The sequence below is a fragment of the Balaenoptera physalus genome (genome assembly GCF_965194825.1).
Source record: "Balaenoptera physalus genome assembly, chromosome: 5".
Lineage (NCBI taxonomy): Eukaryota > Metazoa > Chordata > Mammalia > Artiodactyla > Balaenopteridae > Balaenoptera > Balaenoptera physalus.
Genome location: NC_138884.1, coordinates 87,565,258 through 87,577,793, shown reverse-complemented (window position 1 = coordinate 87,577,793; position 12,536 = coordinate 87,565,258). Strand labels below are relative to the sequence as shown.

General features: G+C 46.6%; 1 protein-coding gene across 9 annotated transcripts in view; it reads left to right on the top strand.

Annotated features, from left to right (window-relative positions):
- Positions 1 to 12,536, top strand: part of TBC1D1 (TBC1 domain family member 1) — a 216,874-nt gene that overhangs the window by 74,918 nt on the left and 129,420 nt on the right. The window contains exon 1 of one of the 9 annotated variants that reach the window (XM_082464155.1): positions 6,714 to 6,906. The exons of 6 other annotated variants lie outside the window; for them this stretch is intronic. In XM_082464155.1, coding sequence (XP_082320281.1) covers positions 6,877 to 6,906 — 30 coding nt within the window. In that variant the 5' untranslated portion in view covers positions 6,714 to 6,876. Of the gene's footprint in view, positions 1 to 6,713; positions 6,907 to 6,961; positions 7,140 to 12,536 lie in introns of those variants that run through there. 2 more of the 9 variants (XM_082464156.1, XM_082464157.1) reach the window with 2 other exon arrangements.

The following is a 12,536-nucleotide window of genomic DNA, read 5'->3' as shown; positions in this document are numbered from 1 at the left end:
GTTCTATTCAGAACTTCAATGGATTGGATAATGTCCACCAAACATTGATGAGGGCGATCTTCTTTACTCAGTTGACCAGTTCAAATGCTAATCTCTTCCAGAGATACCCTCACAGACACACCAGAAATAATGTTGACCAGCTATCTGGGCAGCCCTTAGTGACACATGAAGATTAACCATCACACATACCCATCATCAACCTACAACAATCACTGCTACTGCTGCTACTGAAGTTTCTTCTCCTTCTCCTTCTTCTTCTTCTTCTTCTCGTTCTCGTTCTCCTTCTCCTTCTCCTTCTTCTTCCCCTTCCCCTCCTCCCCCTCCTCATCCTCCTCCTTCTCCTATAGCTAACATCCCTAACATTTCCTAAGCACCTACTGTGTGCAAGGATTCAGTCTGAGTGCTTTATATGCATCCCATTTAATCCTGAAACTAGCCCTTTGAAGTGTGGGTTCCATTGTTATACAAGCTTAGGGAGATAATTTATGTAAAGTCATTAAACCATCATCACATAGAGGGATTTTAAAAATTGAGATATAATTCACATGCCATGAAATTTGGGGGTTTAGTATATTCACAAAGTTTTGTAACCATAACATAACCACTCTCTAATTCCAAAATATTTTCATCACCTCTAAAAGAAACCTCATACTCTTTAGCAGTCACTCTCCATGTTTCCTGCTCCCTAATCCCTGGAAACTACGAATCTTTCTTTCTCTTTCGATTTGTCTATTCTGGATATTTCTTATAAATGGAACTATACAATATATAGTATTTTGTGTCTGGCTTCTTTCACTTAGCATACTGTTTTCAAGGTCCATTTACGTTGTAGCATGCATTAGTACTTTATCACTTTTTATGACCAAATAATACTCTGTTGTGTGGGTACACTATCCATTCATCAGTCGATGGACATTTGGGTTGTTTCCACTTTTTAGCCATTATGGATAATGCTATTGTGAACATTCATTACAATTGTTTTCATAGACATATGTTTTCAATTTATACAGAGGGACTTTTTTCATGACTTTTCTGGATTTGATAGTATCTCAGCAAATATTTTTTCTGGGGACTTCCCTTGTGGTGCAGTGGATAAGACTCCGCGCTCCCAATGCAGGGGGCCGGGGTTCGATCCCTGGTCAGGGAACTAGATCCCATGTGCATGCCGCAACTAAGAGTTCTCATGCCACAGCTGAGGAGCCTGCCTGCCGCAACTAAGACCCGGTGCAACCAAATAAATAAATAAATATTTTAAAAAAATATTTTTTCTGGAAACAAATTTTTATGCCAGTGAGGGATGACTGCACACCCCCAAACTACCATTTACTAAAACGCTCTCTCTGCAATGTGAGCTCTGATTTCTATTCTATCTGTCCTGGTAAGGCTCGATTTTCAGAGGTGAGCACCAATCCTTCATGCCAGCTGGTCCTTCTTCCTGGAAAACCCACTCCCTCATCTCCATCTGTAAAAGTCCTGATGTCTTCCAGCCAGGATGCTGGCTCTTCCTTTGCAGCCGGAAGTTATCTTTCGTTCCTTTGGGACTCAGTGGAGCTTCACCTGGGCCCTTCTCTTGGCACTTTCCACTCTTCCCTCCTACGCTGTGTGCCTATGCTTCAGGTCTGATCATCTTTGCTATTCCTTGCTAGGACACGTGTTTGCTTTACACAATAGGTGCTAATGAATATTCATGAACTGATTCTTGATCAGTTGCTGTGATATCGTGATTTATAATAGGATATATATTTTTGGGCTTTGTCCCCCTTTCCGGCACAGAGCTCCTAAAACCCTTGGAATTTCCTGCGAAGAGAACAATGAAGGTGTCTTTTGTTATGTTAATCAGTTGACTTTTGGAAAGCCCCTAGGTCCCTTTAGCATGCAGGTTGGTTGCTAGGGGAACCAACCTTGTGATTAGAAGGTTGAAACTTTCAGTCCCACCCCCTGAACTCCGCGCGGAAGGGAGAGGGGCTGGAGAGTGAGTTCAGTCGCCAAAGGCCTATGTATGAAGCCTCCATAAAAACCCAAAAGGATGGGGTTTGGAGAGCTTCGGGGTTGGTAAACAGGTGCAGGTTTGAGGAGAGTGGTATTTGAGAAAGAGCATGGAAAGTTCCCCCCCGCCGCACCTTGTTCCCCATAACTTGCCCTGTGCATCTCTTTCATTCTGCTGTTCCTGAGTTATATCCTTTTATAATAAACTGGTGATCTAGTAAGTAAAATGTTTCCCTGAGTTCTGTGAGCTACTCTAGCAAATTAATTGAACCCAAGGATGGGGTCATTGGAACCGGTTGGTCAGAGGCACAGGTGACACCCTGGACTTGGGATTGGTGTCTGAAGTGGGGAGGGAGGGCAGTCTTGTAGGACTGAGCCCTTATTCTTTGGGATCTGATACAATCTCCAGGTAGACAGTGTCAGAATTGAGTTGAATTGTAGGACACTTAGCTGGTGTCCCGGAATAGCATGGTGATGTGGGAAGAAAAGCCAAAACAAAACACATTGTAACTGCTGTCAGAATCCTAGTTACCAAGTGCCAAGTGGTTCTGATTCACTTGAAACCAAGTCTCGAGTTTCCTTGTGGAGTTGGTGTCACAATGGCTCTATTTTTAACCAGGTCTTGTGGCGGGGAGGAACAGGTTGCAGAGTGAGGTCATGCTTCCTACCTCTGCGCCCTCCACATTTCAGTTGGTGGAGAGCTGCCTGTCAGCATCTCCTGAACTCTCAGGAGGTATTGCTGTCCTTGACCCTTGCTCCTCTTCAAAGGAGGAACCCAGAAGGGCAGGAGTGTCAAGTTTATTTGGGGAGTTATGATCAGGCTTAGTAGATGAGCACCTCTTCCAGTTCCTGGGTTTACCCCCCCTTTTTAGTCCTCCTTTAATGTCTCAGGAAAACTGATGGTGAGACATTAAAGCTTCCTTTTAAAGTTACTTAGACAGTAGTCTCAGATTTTCTGTAGAACCTACTTATTTAGATCTCTGCAGTCCTAGTCAGATAGCCTATTGCTCTCCACAGAGCAACTTTTTTTTTTTTTTTTTTTTAAACAAGGGATCTAGAACTATGCAAGCGGTTGGTTCTCAATCCTGGCTGATAATCAGAATCTCTCTCTCTCTCCCTGCCCCCCCTCACTCTCTCTCTCTCTCACACAGACACACACACACACACACACACACACACACACGATACACACTCCTCCAAGCTCACACATTTTGCTTGGCTGGGTGGAGTGTTTTAATAATTGAGCATGCATTCTCCATGGATGCATGCGACAGTTCATTCATTCCTTATTGTCTCACACCTGGCCCTCTGTACACATTTATGTGACCTACCTGCTCTTTGAGGTCTCTGAGCATTCCACCCTGCCACAGAGCAGCCAAATCATCTGCCCTCCTTCCTCACCCACTCGCCTTGTCATCACAGGTAACTCTGATAGAAAATCAGCGCTGGGAACCATCAGCATCTTTGAGCAATGATTATTCTGTCTGTAAGCGTTCTTGATTCTGGCTGAAAAAGAATCAATGGGGAGCTATTAAAAATTACCCATGCCCCCTCTACGTACAGTCCTTCCCTGGGGGAATATACAGTTTCTTAGAGAAGGATACATTTTTCGGATCAGAGAAATAGATTTTAAGGAAAATTGTTTTGAATGTGAGATCTGTTAGACTGTCTGATGTAAAAGTTTCCCTTTAATGAACTTCCAGATTATAATAGAATTTCTGTTGGCAAGCTACATGTTGGCAGGGAATGAAGAACTTTCATGTAATATTTAGTGTGAGAGCCCCAGACGTTACTATCAAGTCCACCCATTGGAAAGGTTCTTATGTTCCCATTAAATGAGTGATTCTGCCCAGATCAGGCAGGGAGACCTGGAGCAGATGGAGATGGAGACCTGAGTCTAAAATCATGTAAGGTTTAGGCAAGTGCAAACCAGAAACTGCAGGAGACTCCACATTGATGTGTATATACATGGAGAATTGGGTCCAGGTTTAGTTATTTAATTAATTAATTAATTAATTAATTTTTGGCTGTGTTGGGTCTTCATTGCTGCGCGCCGGCTTTTCTCTAATTGCGATGAGCATGGGCTACTCTTCTTTGCGGTCATTGCGGTGGCTTCTCTTGTTGCGGAGCACGGGCTTTAGGCGTGCGGGCTTCAGTAGTTGTGGCACGTGGGCTCAGTAGCTGTGGCTCGTGGGCTCTAGAGCGCAGGCTCAGTAGTTGTGGCACACGGGCTTAGTTGCTCCGTGGCATGTGGGATCTTCCCAGACCAGGGCTCAAACCCATGTCCCCTGCATTGGCAGGAGGATTCTTAACCACTGCGCCACCAGGGAAGTCCAGGGGTCCAGGTTTAAACAATGAAGCCTGGATGTCCCTATTTCACCTGTCATATTGTAACTGTCATATTCAGGATTTAGTCTTAAACTTTTTTTTTGCAAGAAGTGCAATTTTCCTTCTAAATTTAATGTAATTTCTCTTTTTTGCCTTCTTACCTCCTGCTGAAGAAGTAGAAAGTTTATCTCAGTCAGTTGGAGGTAATTCAGGTTTCTGTAGTCCATTTCGAGTTCTCCTCATCCTTTTCCCTGAGTTGCTTCTCAGTCCTGGGCATTTTCGTAGAGCTCAGGCTAGGGATTGGAGTGATGGTGTGTGGTGACATTTGTCATCCATCCAGCTTATCATGCCTGGTCCTCAGCTGCCCAGCCACTCCCATCACAACGATGTTGACTCCCCGTAGTTCTCCAGGTCTCTCTCTGCTGAGCTAGTTCACGCCATCGCAAGGATGAAGGACAGTTTTAGCTGTTCTCTCCAGGGGCTGTTGGTCACTTACATTATTTTAAGGCCAATGTCAGTGAATCTCATATACTAGTGCATTTCAAACTTTATGTATATCCTAGCCACCTGAAGTCATGGTAAAATGAAGGTTCTGACTCTGTAGGACGGGATATTAGGGCAGGGTCTGAGAGTCTGCATTTCTAACAATTGCCAGGTGATGCCAAGGCAGCTGGTCCATGGATCACACTTTGAGTAGTGAGGCTGTGGTGGCCATAAAGGCTCTTACTTTGATGGAGCTCTCAGCCTCTATCTCTTCCACTTGCTTGGGTAAGTAATGTGATAACAGAGAAAGATTTGGTTAAATGGCTGCAAATGCACTCCCATTTTCCACCTCTTAATTTCTTTTGGGAACATCACTGCTGAAAAGAATGAAAGAATAGCACTTCCCTAAGATGCTCTGAAGGCCCTTTTCAAGTACCCAGGGAGGCTTTGTTAGAATGCTATCACTCTTGACTTTCACCATGCCTTTATCATTTATCTTGTTCCCATGTACCCTACCTGGGAGGAGAAAAAAAAGATAACACCCCTCCCTCCACTGTGGTCCTCTCTTGGTATTTATGTCCTTGTGTAATCCCCTTACCTTGAGTGTGGACTAGACTGAATGCGGCAGAAGTCTTGGGATGTCACTTCTGAGATTAGTTTATAAAACCATTGACTTCCTTCTTGGACACGTGCTTTTTCTTGGATCACTTGTGCTAGGGGATGCAGGCTGCCTTACTGTGAGCAGCCCTACGGGGAGAACCACATGCTGCAGGAAGAAACTGAGGCCTTAAGTCCAAGAGCCTGCAAGGAACTGAATCCTGGGAACAACTATGAGCTTGAAAGTGGATCCTTCAGTCCCAGTCTTGAGATGACTGCAGCCCCGGCTAACAGACCTTGAGTCAGAGGGACCAGCTAAGATGCTCCCCGGATTTTTGACCCACAGAAACTGTTGTTTCCAGCTTCATAGTTTTGGGGTAATTTGTTATGCAGCAATAGATAATGAACCCACCTAACTCAGATGCCAGGCATTTGGGGAACTTCATTAAAATGTCCTACTGGCCTGTCATGAAGATAAGGCACAATTAATATGACAAGAGGAAAGAAGCAAAATTATGGGGTTAGGGTGGCTATTTGGCTTGAGGAACTCAGTGAGTGGCTCCATATGACACTTATATTTACACATCGGTTATTAATGTGTCCTTTGGCCTTTTTTATTTTTCCAATGTGCAACCCTTGGGTGTCTGAGTTCGAAACTCAGCTTAACCTCTGTACCTATAAACTGACTACACTGCTTATCATCTTGCCTTGGGAGAGAAGAAAACTGGTGAAACCAACATTTCTCACGTTGCTGAAACCTCCCAGCTGGCAGGAACTGAAGGTTCTTTTTCCACTGCCCCTTTTCTAGTCTCAACAGCTGAGTTTTCTGGCTCCAAGAAAACCACCTTTGATTATATAAAGGTATTAGGAGTTAGGGGAACACTAGCCCTTTTGTTACCAGCAATCCGGAGCGTTTAGGAAGAAACGCTGCGGGGCCGACGGTAACCCCTGGAACGCTGGGCGGGCTTTGTGTTTGCTCCAACTCTGGGGCTTTTACCGAACCTCAAGGAGAGGAATTCCTAGTTTTCTGAAAGTTGGGCGAAACGGACCCCAGAGGCCTAGAAAGCCGCGTCCCAGCCGTTAGGGCTTACGACTCCTCCCCCAGTAGCCGCGCAGCCGGGGGCGTCCCGGAGGAGGGCGACCCCCGCGGGTCCCAACTTCCCGCCGCCAGCCGAGCGTGGGGGGTGGGCGGGGGTGGGGGCGGGGCCGGCCGCGCTCCCTCCCCTCCGCTCCCCTCCCCCACTCTCCCCACCCACTTCCCTTTCTCGGCCGGGCAGCCCTGCGGGCGCGACCTCTCTGGGCAGTGACGAGCGGGGAGGAGCCCGCCGCCGCCGCAGCCGCCGCCGCCGCCGCCGCCGCCGCGGTGGGAGCCATGCCCGGGCCCAGCCGCGCCCCGAGCCCGCCCCCGGCTGCCCGCCGCCCCTCGGGCCGGCGGCGGGAGTGAGCGGGAGCTGCGGGCGACGAGCCTCCGCCCGGCCCGCGATGTCACCATTGTTCAGCTGGGTGGCCAAGGTAGGCGGCGTCGGGGCCGCGTCGGGACGGCGCCCTTTACGGTAGCTGACGGCCCGGGAGCCGGCGTCCGGGCGGGCGCGGCTTGGGGAATCTTGGTAACCGTCGGGCCGCGGGGAGTGCGGAGCGCGGAGAGCGCCCGCGGCCTTGAGGGGGAACCCGACTGCGGCGGGGGCGCCCCGCTGCCCGAGGACCGCTGCCGGAGAGCGGCCGAGGCGGCTCGGGTCTTTCACCAGGTGGTTCTCATTCATTAGCGTTTCTTCCCCGTGGGGCGAACGGGCCAGTGGCGTCACGCCCACTTCACAGGTGGGGAGAGTGAGGCTCGACGCCGGGCGGGTGGGCTTCTCCGGCTCCCGAAGTCCCCCCACCGCACGCCGCGGATTCGCCGCGAGGTGTTTCCCGGCGGCGGGACCTCGCGCGTCAGCCTCCCGGGTACAGGTTTGTGCTCGGTTGTCTGGGATAGTGCACTGAGGATTCCCGGAGGCTGAACTTGGTGCGCTTAGAGGATGTCTGTCTTTTGTTTTTAACTCGCTGGTTTCCAGGGGCAGGTTTTGGAGTCTGAATTTTAGTACATGTGCTGCCGAAGCGAGCACGGAGTCTGAATTTTAAACGTAAGTTCTTTCTATTTCCTTAAAGTTTTATTTTTAGAACATTGGCGCCTTCAGAATCACTAAGCGTTACGAGTCCGGGCCGATTCCGCTATCGCAAAGATGAAGGGATTGGAGTGGATTTCTAGAGTTCTCATCAGTTTGAGAAGGCAGTAATAGAATAATACCCTCCCGGAGTACCAGGTGTTTGTGTGTTTTGAATGATGCAGCTCTCAAAGCTTCCACAGGTCGGCGGGTTAATGGGGCACCTTCCTCGCGCCCCACGGGCTCCTCTCTTTGCCAGCCCCTTCGCGGAGCTCGCTCTTGGTGTATGGCAGGTTGGTTGAGCAATAAACTCATAGTGGGAGAACCCATTAGCCGTTCTGTGACCCTTTACAAATAATAGGTGGTGGTATCTCTAGTTATGATGCAGCGCTTTTAGAGTGTTAAAGTACATTTTTATAAATACCTATATATGAGACAGATAAAGCTTTGCCTATCATTTAAGTGGTAATAAACTGGAGACACAGAAACCGGATAACACGAGTTATTAGACGGGCACTACCCATCCTCACCAGAATCTTCATTTCCTGAAACATAGCTAGTAGTAAAGTGAAGTGACTTTCAAACAAGTTGTGAGTTGTTATAAGGTAGTTTTGTACTGAAGAAAAATTAATAATGCCCAGGTTTTCTGGCTTGAAGTGATAGCTAATTGGCTTTTATAAATAATGCTAAAATTTAAGAATGTTATATAGTTTAAAAAGTAATTCAGGGTGTGTATATTACTCATTCTCGCTTGAGGATTTGAGTCTACTTTTGTTATACACTGCAAGGCCAAAAGGAGGAAAAAAATAGACTCATTGTGTTGTTTTATTCGAAAATCAAGAGGTAAATCTAAGAAAACCTTACTGCTAGTACTGTTTTATAGTTTTATTTATTTTCCTAAAACATATTTAATAAGATCCTTTTCACTTATAGGAGTGAGGCAGACTTTTGTTTACATTGGCCTACAGAGGTGATGGTGAAAACAGCAAGCCAAAGCCTTATTTAAAAAAGAAATCAAGGATTGTCAGCTTTCTGAAACTGGCAGTACTTTTGAAAAGCTCATGTAAAAAATGAACAGCATGTTGATAACTTGATCTGAGTTCTGAATCATGTCATTCCAAATTTGTTTAAACTACAGAACAACAACAAAAAACTATGAAATTTTTTGGAGTAAAGTTATGTCAGTTGTCATCATAATTTTTAAAAATGTAGTTCTTTTGTATTTTATTTTTTCTAGGTGTTGTGCTATTGTAAATTGCATCCTGTAATTGATTTTTGTAGACAATGTGTTATTCTGTGAGAGCTTTTAGAATATGAAGTTACTCTTTGAGAGTTCATTTCTTGGGGTTATAGATTGTAAGAGTGGCTTTCTGTGGAACCTGTTTGGTGTTCAGTTCAGAGACAAGTCATTAACACACTTTGCATTTTAGACTAGGAAATGTTTTAAAAGTAGAAACAAGAGGCACAGATAATACACAGAACTGTATACTCCCAAAGTGCATTTATATTAGATTTTAGAATAACCCTTCAAGAACACATAAATGCATCTGAGCACACACCTCACACAAACACTTGCACATCTAATTCCTACTTTGACCTTTGTAAACTGCAGCCCAACACCTGTTAGGGAAGAAAGGGAGTGGGTGTCACTTGATGCAGGTGGTTACCTGAACATTAACTTGTTTTTCTTGGGTGATGCATTTAGTAGTGTGTGAATACTGAACATGTAGAGTAATTTCATGGTGTAAGAATAAAGCCAAAATAAAGAAGAATTTTATTTCAAAGAGATTATCTGTTAAAGGAAAAATTAAGATACACTTTTTAAAATTAGACATGTCCTGGAACATTAAGGCAGGTGTGCATTATATTAAAATGAGGCCAGGCTTATAGAGGTGTGGTTTCTTGATTAGTCTTTCACTGGGGACACTGGAGTTTGTTTTTTTTTTAAAAATAAATTTATCTATTTATTTATGGCTGTGTTGGGTGTTTGTTGCTGCACACGGGCTTTCTCTGGTTGTGGCGAGCGGGGGCTACTCTTCATTGCGGTGTGAGGGCTTCTGATTGCGGTGGCTTCTCTTGCTGCGGAGCACGGGCTCCAGATGCACGGGCTTCAGTAGTTGTGGCTCGCAGGCTCTAGAGCGCAGGCTCAGTAGTTGTGGCGCATGGGCTTAGTTGCTCTGCGGCGTGTGGGATCTTCCCAGGCCAGGGCTGGGAACCCATGTCCCCTGCATTGGCAGGTGGATTCTTAACCACTGCGCCACCAGGGAAGTCCCAACAGTGGAGTTTTTACATAGATTACAGTATATAAATAAAAACAAGTTTCTCTAGCTTTGTGATTTTTATACTAAGTCCACAGACATCCCTGGCAGTTCTGAGTATTTCTGTTGATTGTTTCTATGCCTCCACTTACCTATTGGTGAAGACTAACAGCAACAGAACTGCCAGGTAACTTTCTGAATTCCCTTGGATCTGCACCCGCCTGTAAAGATGATGGCTAACATTACTGCTAGTATCTCAAATTAGTGGATTTAAAAAATATATATGTCAGTTTATCAGATGAAATGGAAAATGGGACCTAAATATAGCTAAATTTGCTGTGTTCTCAAATCCAAGTCCAGTTTCATATAGCTCATGCCTTGTATTAAGCTATTTTCCAGCGCTTATATATGTATTCAGCAGATATTTAGTGGGTGCCTTCTGTGTACCAGGCACTGTTCATGCCCTGAAGGAGTTAGTTCATTTTGTGCCAAAGGTTTATCTTTTAAAAATGTGCGGGCCTTCCCTGATGGTCCACTGGTTAAGACTTGTGCTCCCAATGCAGGGGGCCCGGGTTCGATCCCTGGTCAGGGAAATAGATCCCACATGCCGCAACGAAGATCCCACGTGCCTCAACCAAGACCCGGCGCAGCCAAATAAATAAATATTTAAAAAATGTGCACACTGAAGCTTTGTAAGCCAAATATTTAAAAATGCATTAGGGAAGGAGTCCTTTTGTAAACTTGTACTCAATCACTGATTAATATTTTATGTAAAACCAGGTTTTTCATATTTTGGCTTTGCTTAAAACGTGGGTTTTATAGCCATTATTCATTCAACAAGTTATTTAACAAATGTGTTCAACACGGATACAGTTATTGAGCACCTACTATGTGCCGGGTACTGTTTGAGGAGCTGGAGTTGAGCAGTGAATAGGCAGACCAGGTGCCTGTTTTCATGGCGTTCAAATTCTAGGTGGGAGAGACAGTGAAGAAGGAAACAAGCATAAGCAAGGTAATTGCAGATGGTGGTGAGTATTAGGAAGGCAAGTTAGCAGGGTGGTTTGGTTGAGAGTGCGTGGGGCCTGGGTGGCAGGGAGGTGGCATTTCACCTGAGTGGTAAGAGGGCCCTGAAGATGTTCCAGGGGGAGGGAGCAGTGGGGAACAGGCCTGGAGGTGGGCCTGGTAGAGCAGCAGGAAGAAGGCAGGTGAAGCGTGGAGAGCTGGGCCCTGAGTCGGGGAGGGCTGATCTGGGCCAGGCTGTGGAGGGCTCTGCAGGCACTGTGCAGGGTTTGCTTGTAAGTGCTGTGGGCGTGAAAGCGAGGAGTGATGTCTGCTTTGGGTGGAAGCCAAGGGCACCGCTTAGGAGGCTGGTGTGGTCAGGCAGAAGGCGGTAGTGATACCTCAGATACATATGAAATGATTGTGACCCAGCGTCTGAGGTTGGTGCAAGTGACTGAGTAACAAACTGCTTCTTCTGTGTTGAATACAAGCACAGTTTGTGCTTTGCTTAGCTGCCTCTAACCACAGCTCGCAGGCACACTTGTGTCCTGGCGTTGGGCTTACTTACTTACCTTTGAGGTTTCCTGCAGACTGGATCAGCCCACCTTGGGTGCCTCTGACCAGTTGGACTTATTCTTCTGTCTGTTAGCGCACAGCAGCCTTCCTGGAAGGTGTGAATCTGCCTGTAGCTAGTATGTAGGCGGCAGTTCTGTTGTCTTGCTTCAAGTCATTCTGATGTCGGTTTGTTGCTGAGGTTGTGTCCTAGGTTGTGATGGAAAATTTTAAAATATGTATTAACATTTTTTTTGTCTGTAGACTTATATTACTTTTAATTAGTGCATGTTTGAGTTGAATGAAGAGGGAAGAACTTGTAGTCAAGCCACTCCTTGAATTTGAAAAATTTGCTGTGTCTGCTAAGCAGAGCTGGTGTAGCCCCGACCAGGAGGATTTCAGCGGCGCTCCTGTAGGGTGCTTGCTGGGTAGTGGCAGCAGCCTCTCTCTGCGCTTCGGGAGCTCTAGTTGCTTAGAGTGACAATAATTCGGGCACACGTTGGTTTTAGGAGTAGAGAACGGAGAAAAGCAGGGGTAGAAACCCCACCTAATCCACAACGGAACACTGCCTGGAGCAGATCTCATAATGAGAAGAAAGCAAATTATAGTTTGTTCTCCCGAGACAGATAGCTAATCCGATTTTAGCCTAAATGTGCCTCTGCAGTGATCTTCCATTTCTGACTGACTAAGCCCTTCTCGTCTTCATCCCTTCCCTGAAGCATCTCTCATTCATTCATTCACTGATTGGATGAGCATACTAAACTGGGTAGAAAATAACCCCTAGGCATTTCCTCTGCCCTGGAGGAGCTCCTCTGGCAGGGGAGGGTAGACATCAGCTAGCTGGGCTGTGCCACGGGAGAGCCGGGAGGGGCTCCTGCCCCTTCACAAGGTGGCCAAGGAGGAGGTAGCCGGGGAGGGGCAGGCAGGGTGTGCCAGGGTAGCACATGCAGAGGCCTGCAGGCGTGTTGGAGGAAGCCCAGTGACAGGCTGTTGGTCAGGCTGGCAGGAAATCTGCTGTAGGGGGTAGCAGAGGGTGAGCTGAACAGATGTGCTGGGACGAGGATGTGCATGGCACACAGACCCCTTCACAGGAGCTGGCATTTTATCTTGGGGCAGTGGGGACCCTCAGGGACCAAAGCTGATCTCTCCCCAAACTCTTGTAGCTGCGTAGTCTATCCTGTGTATCCTTCGT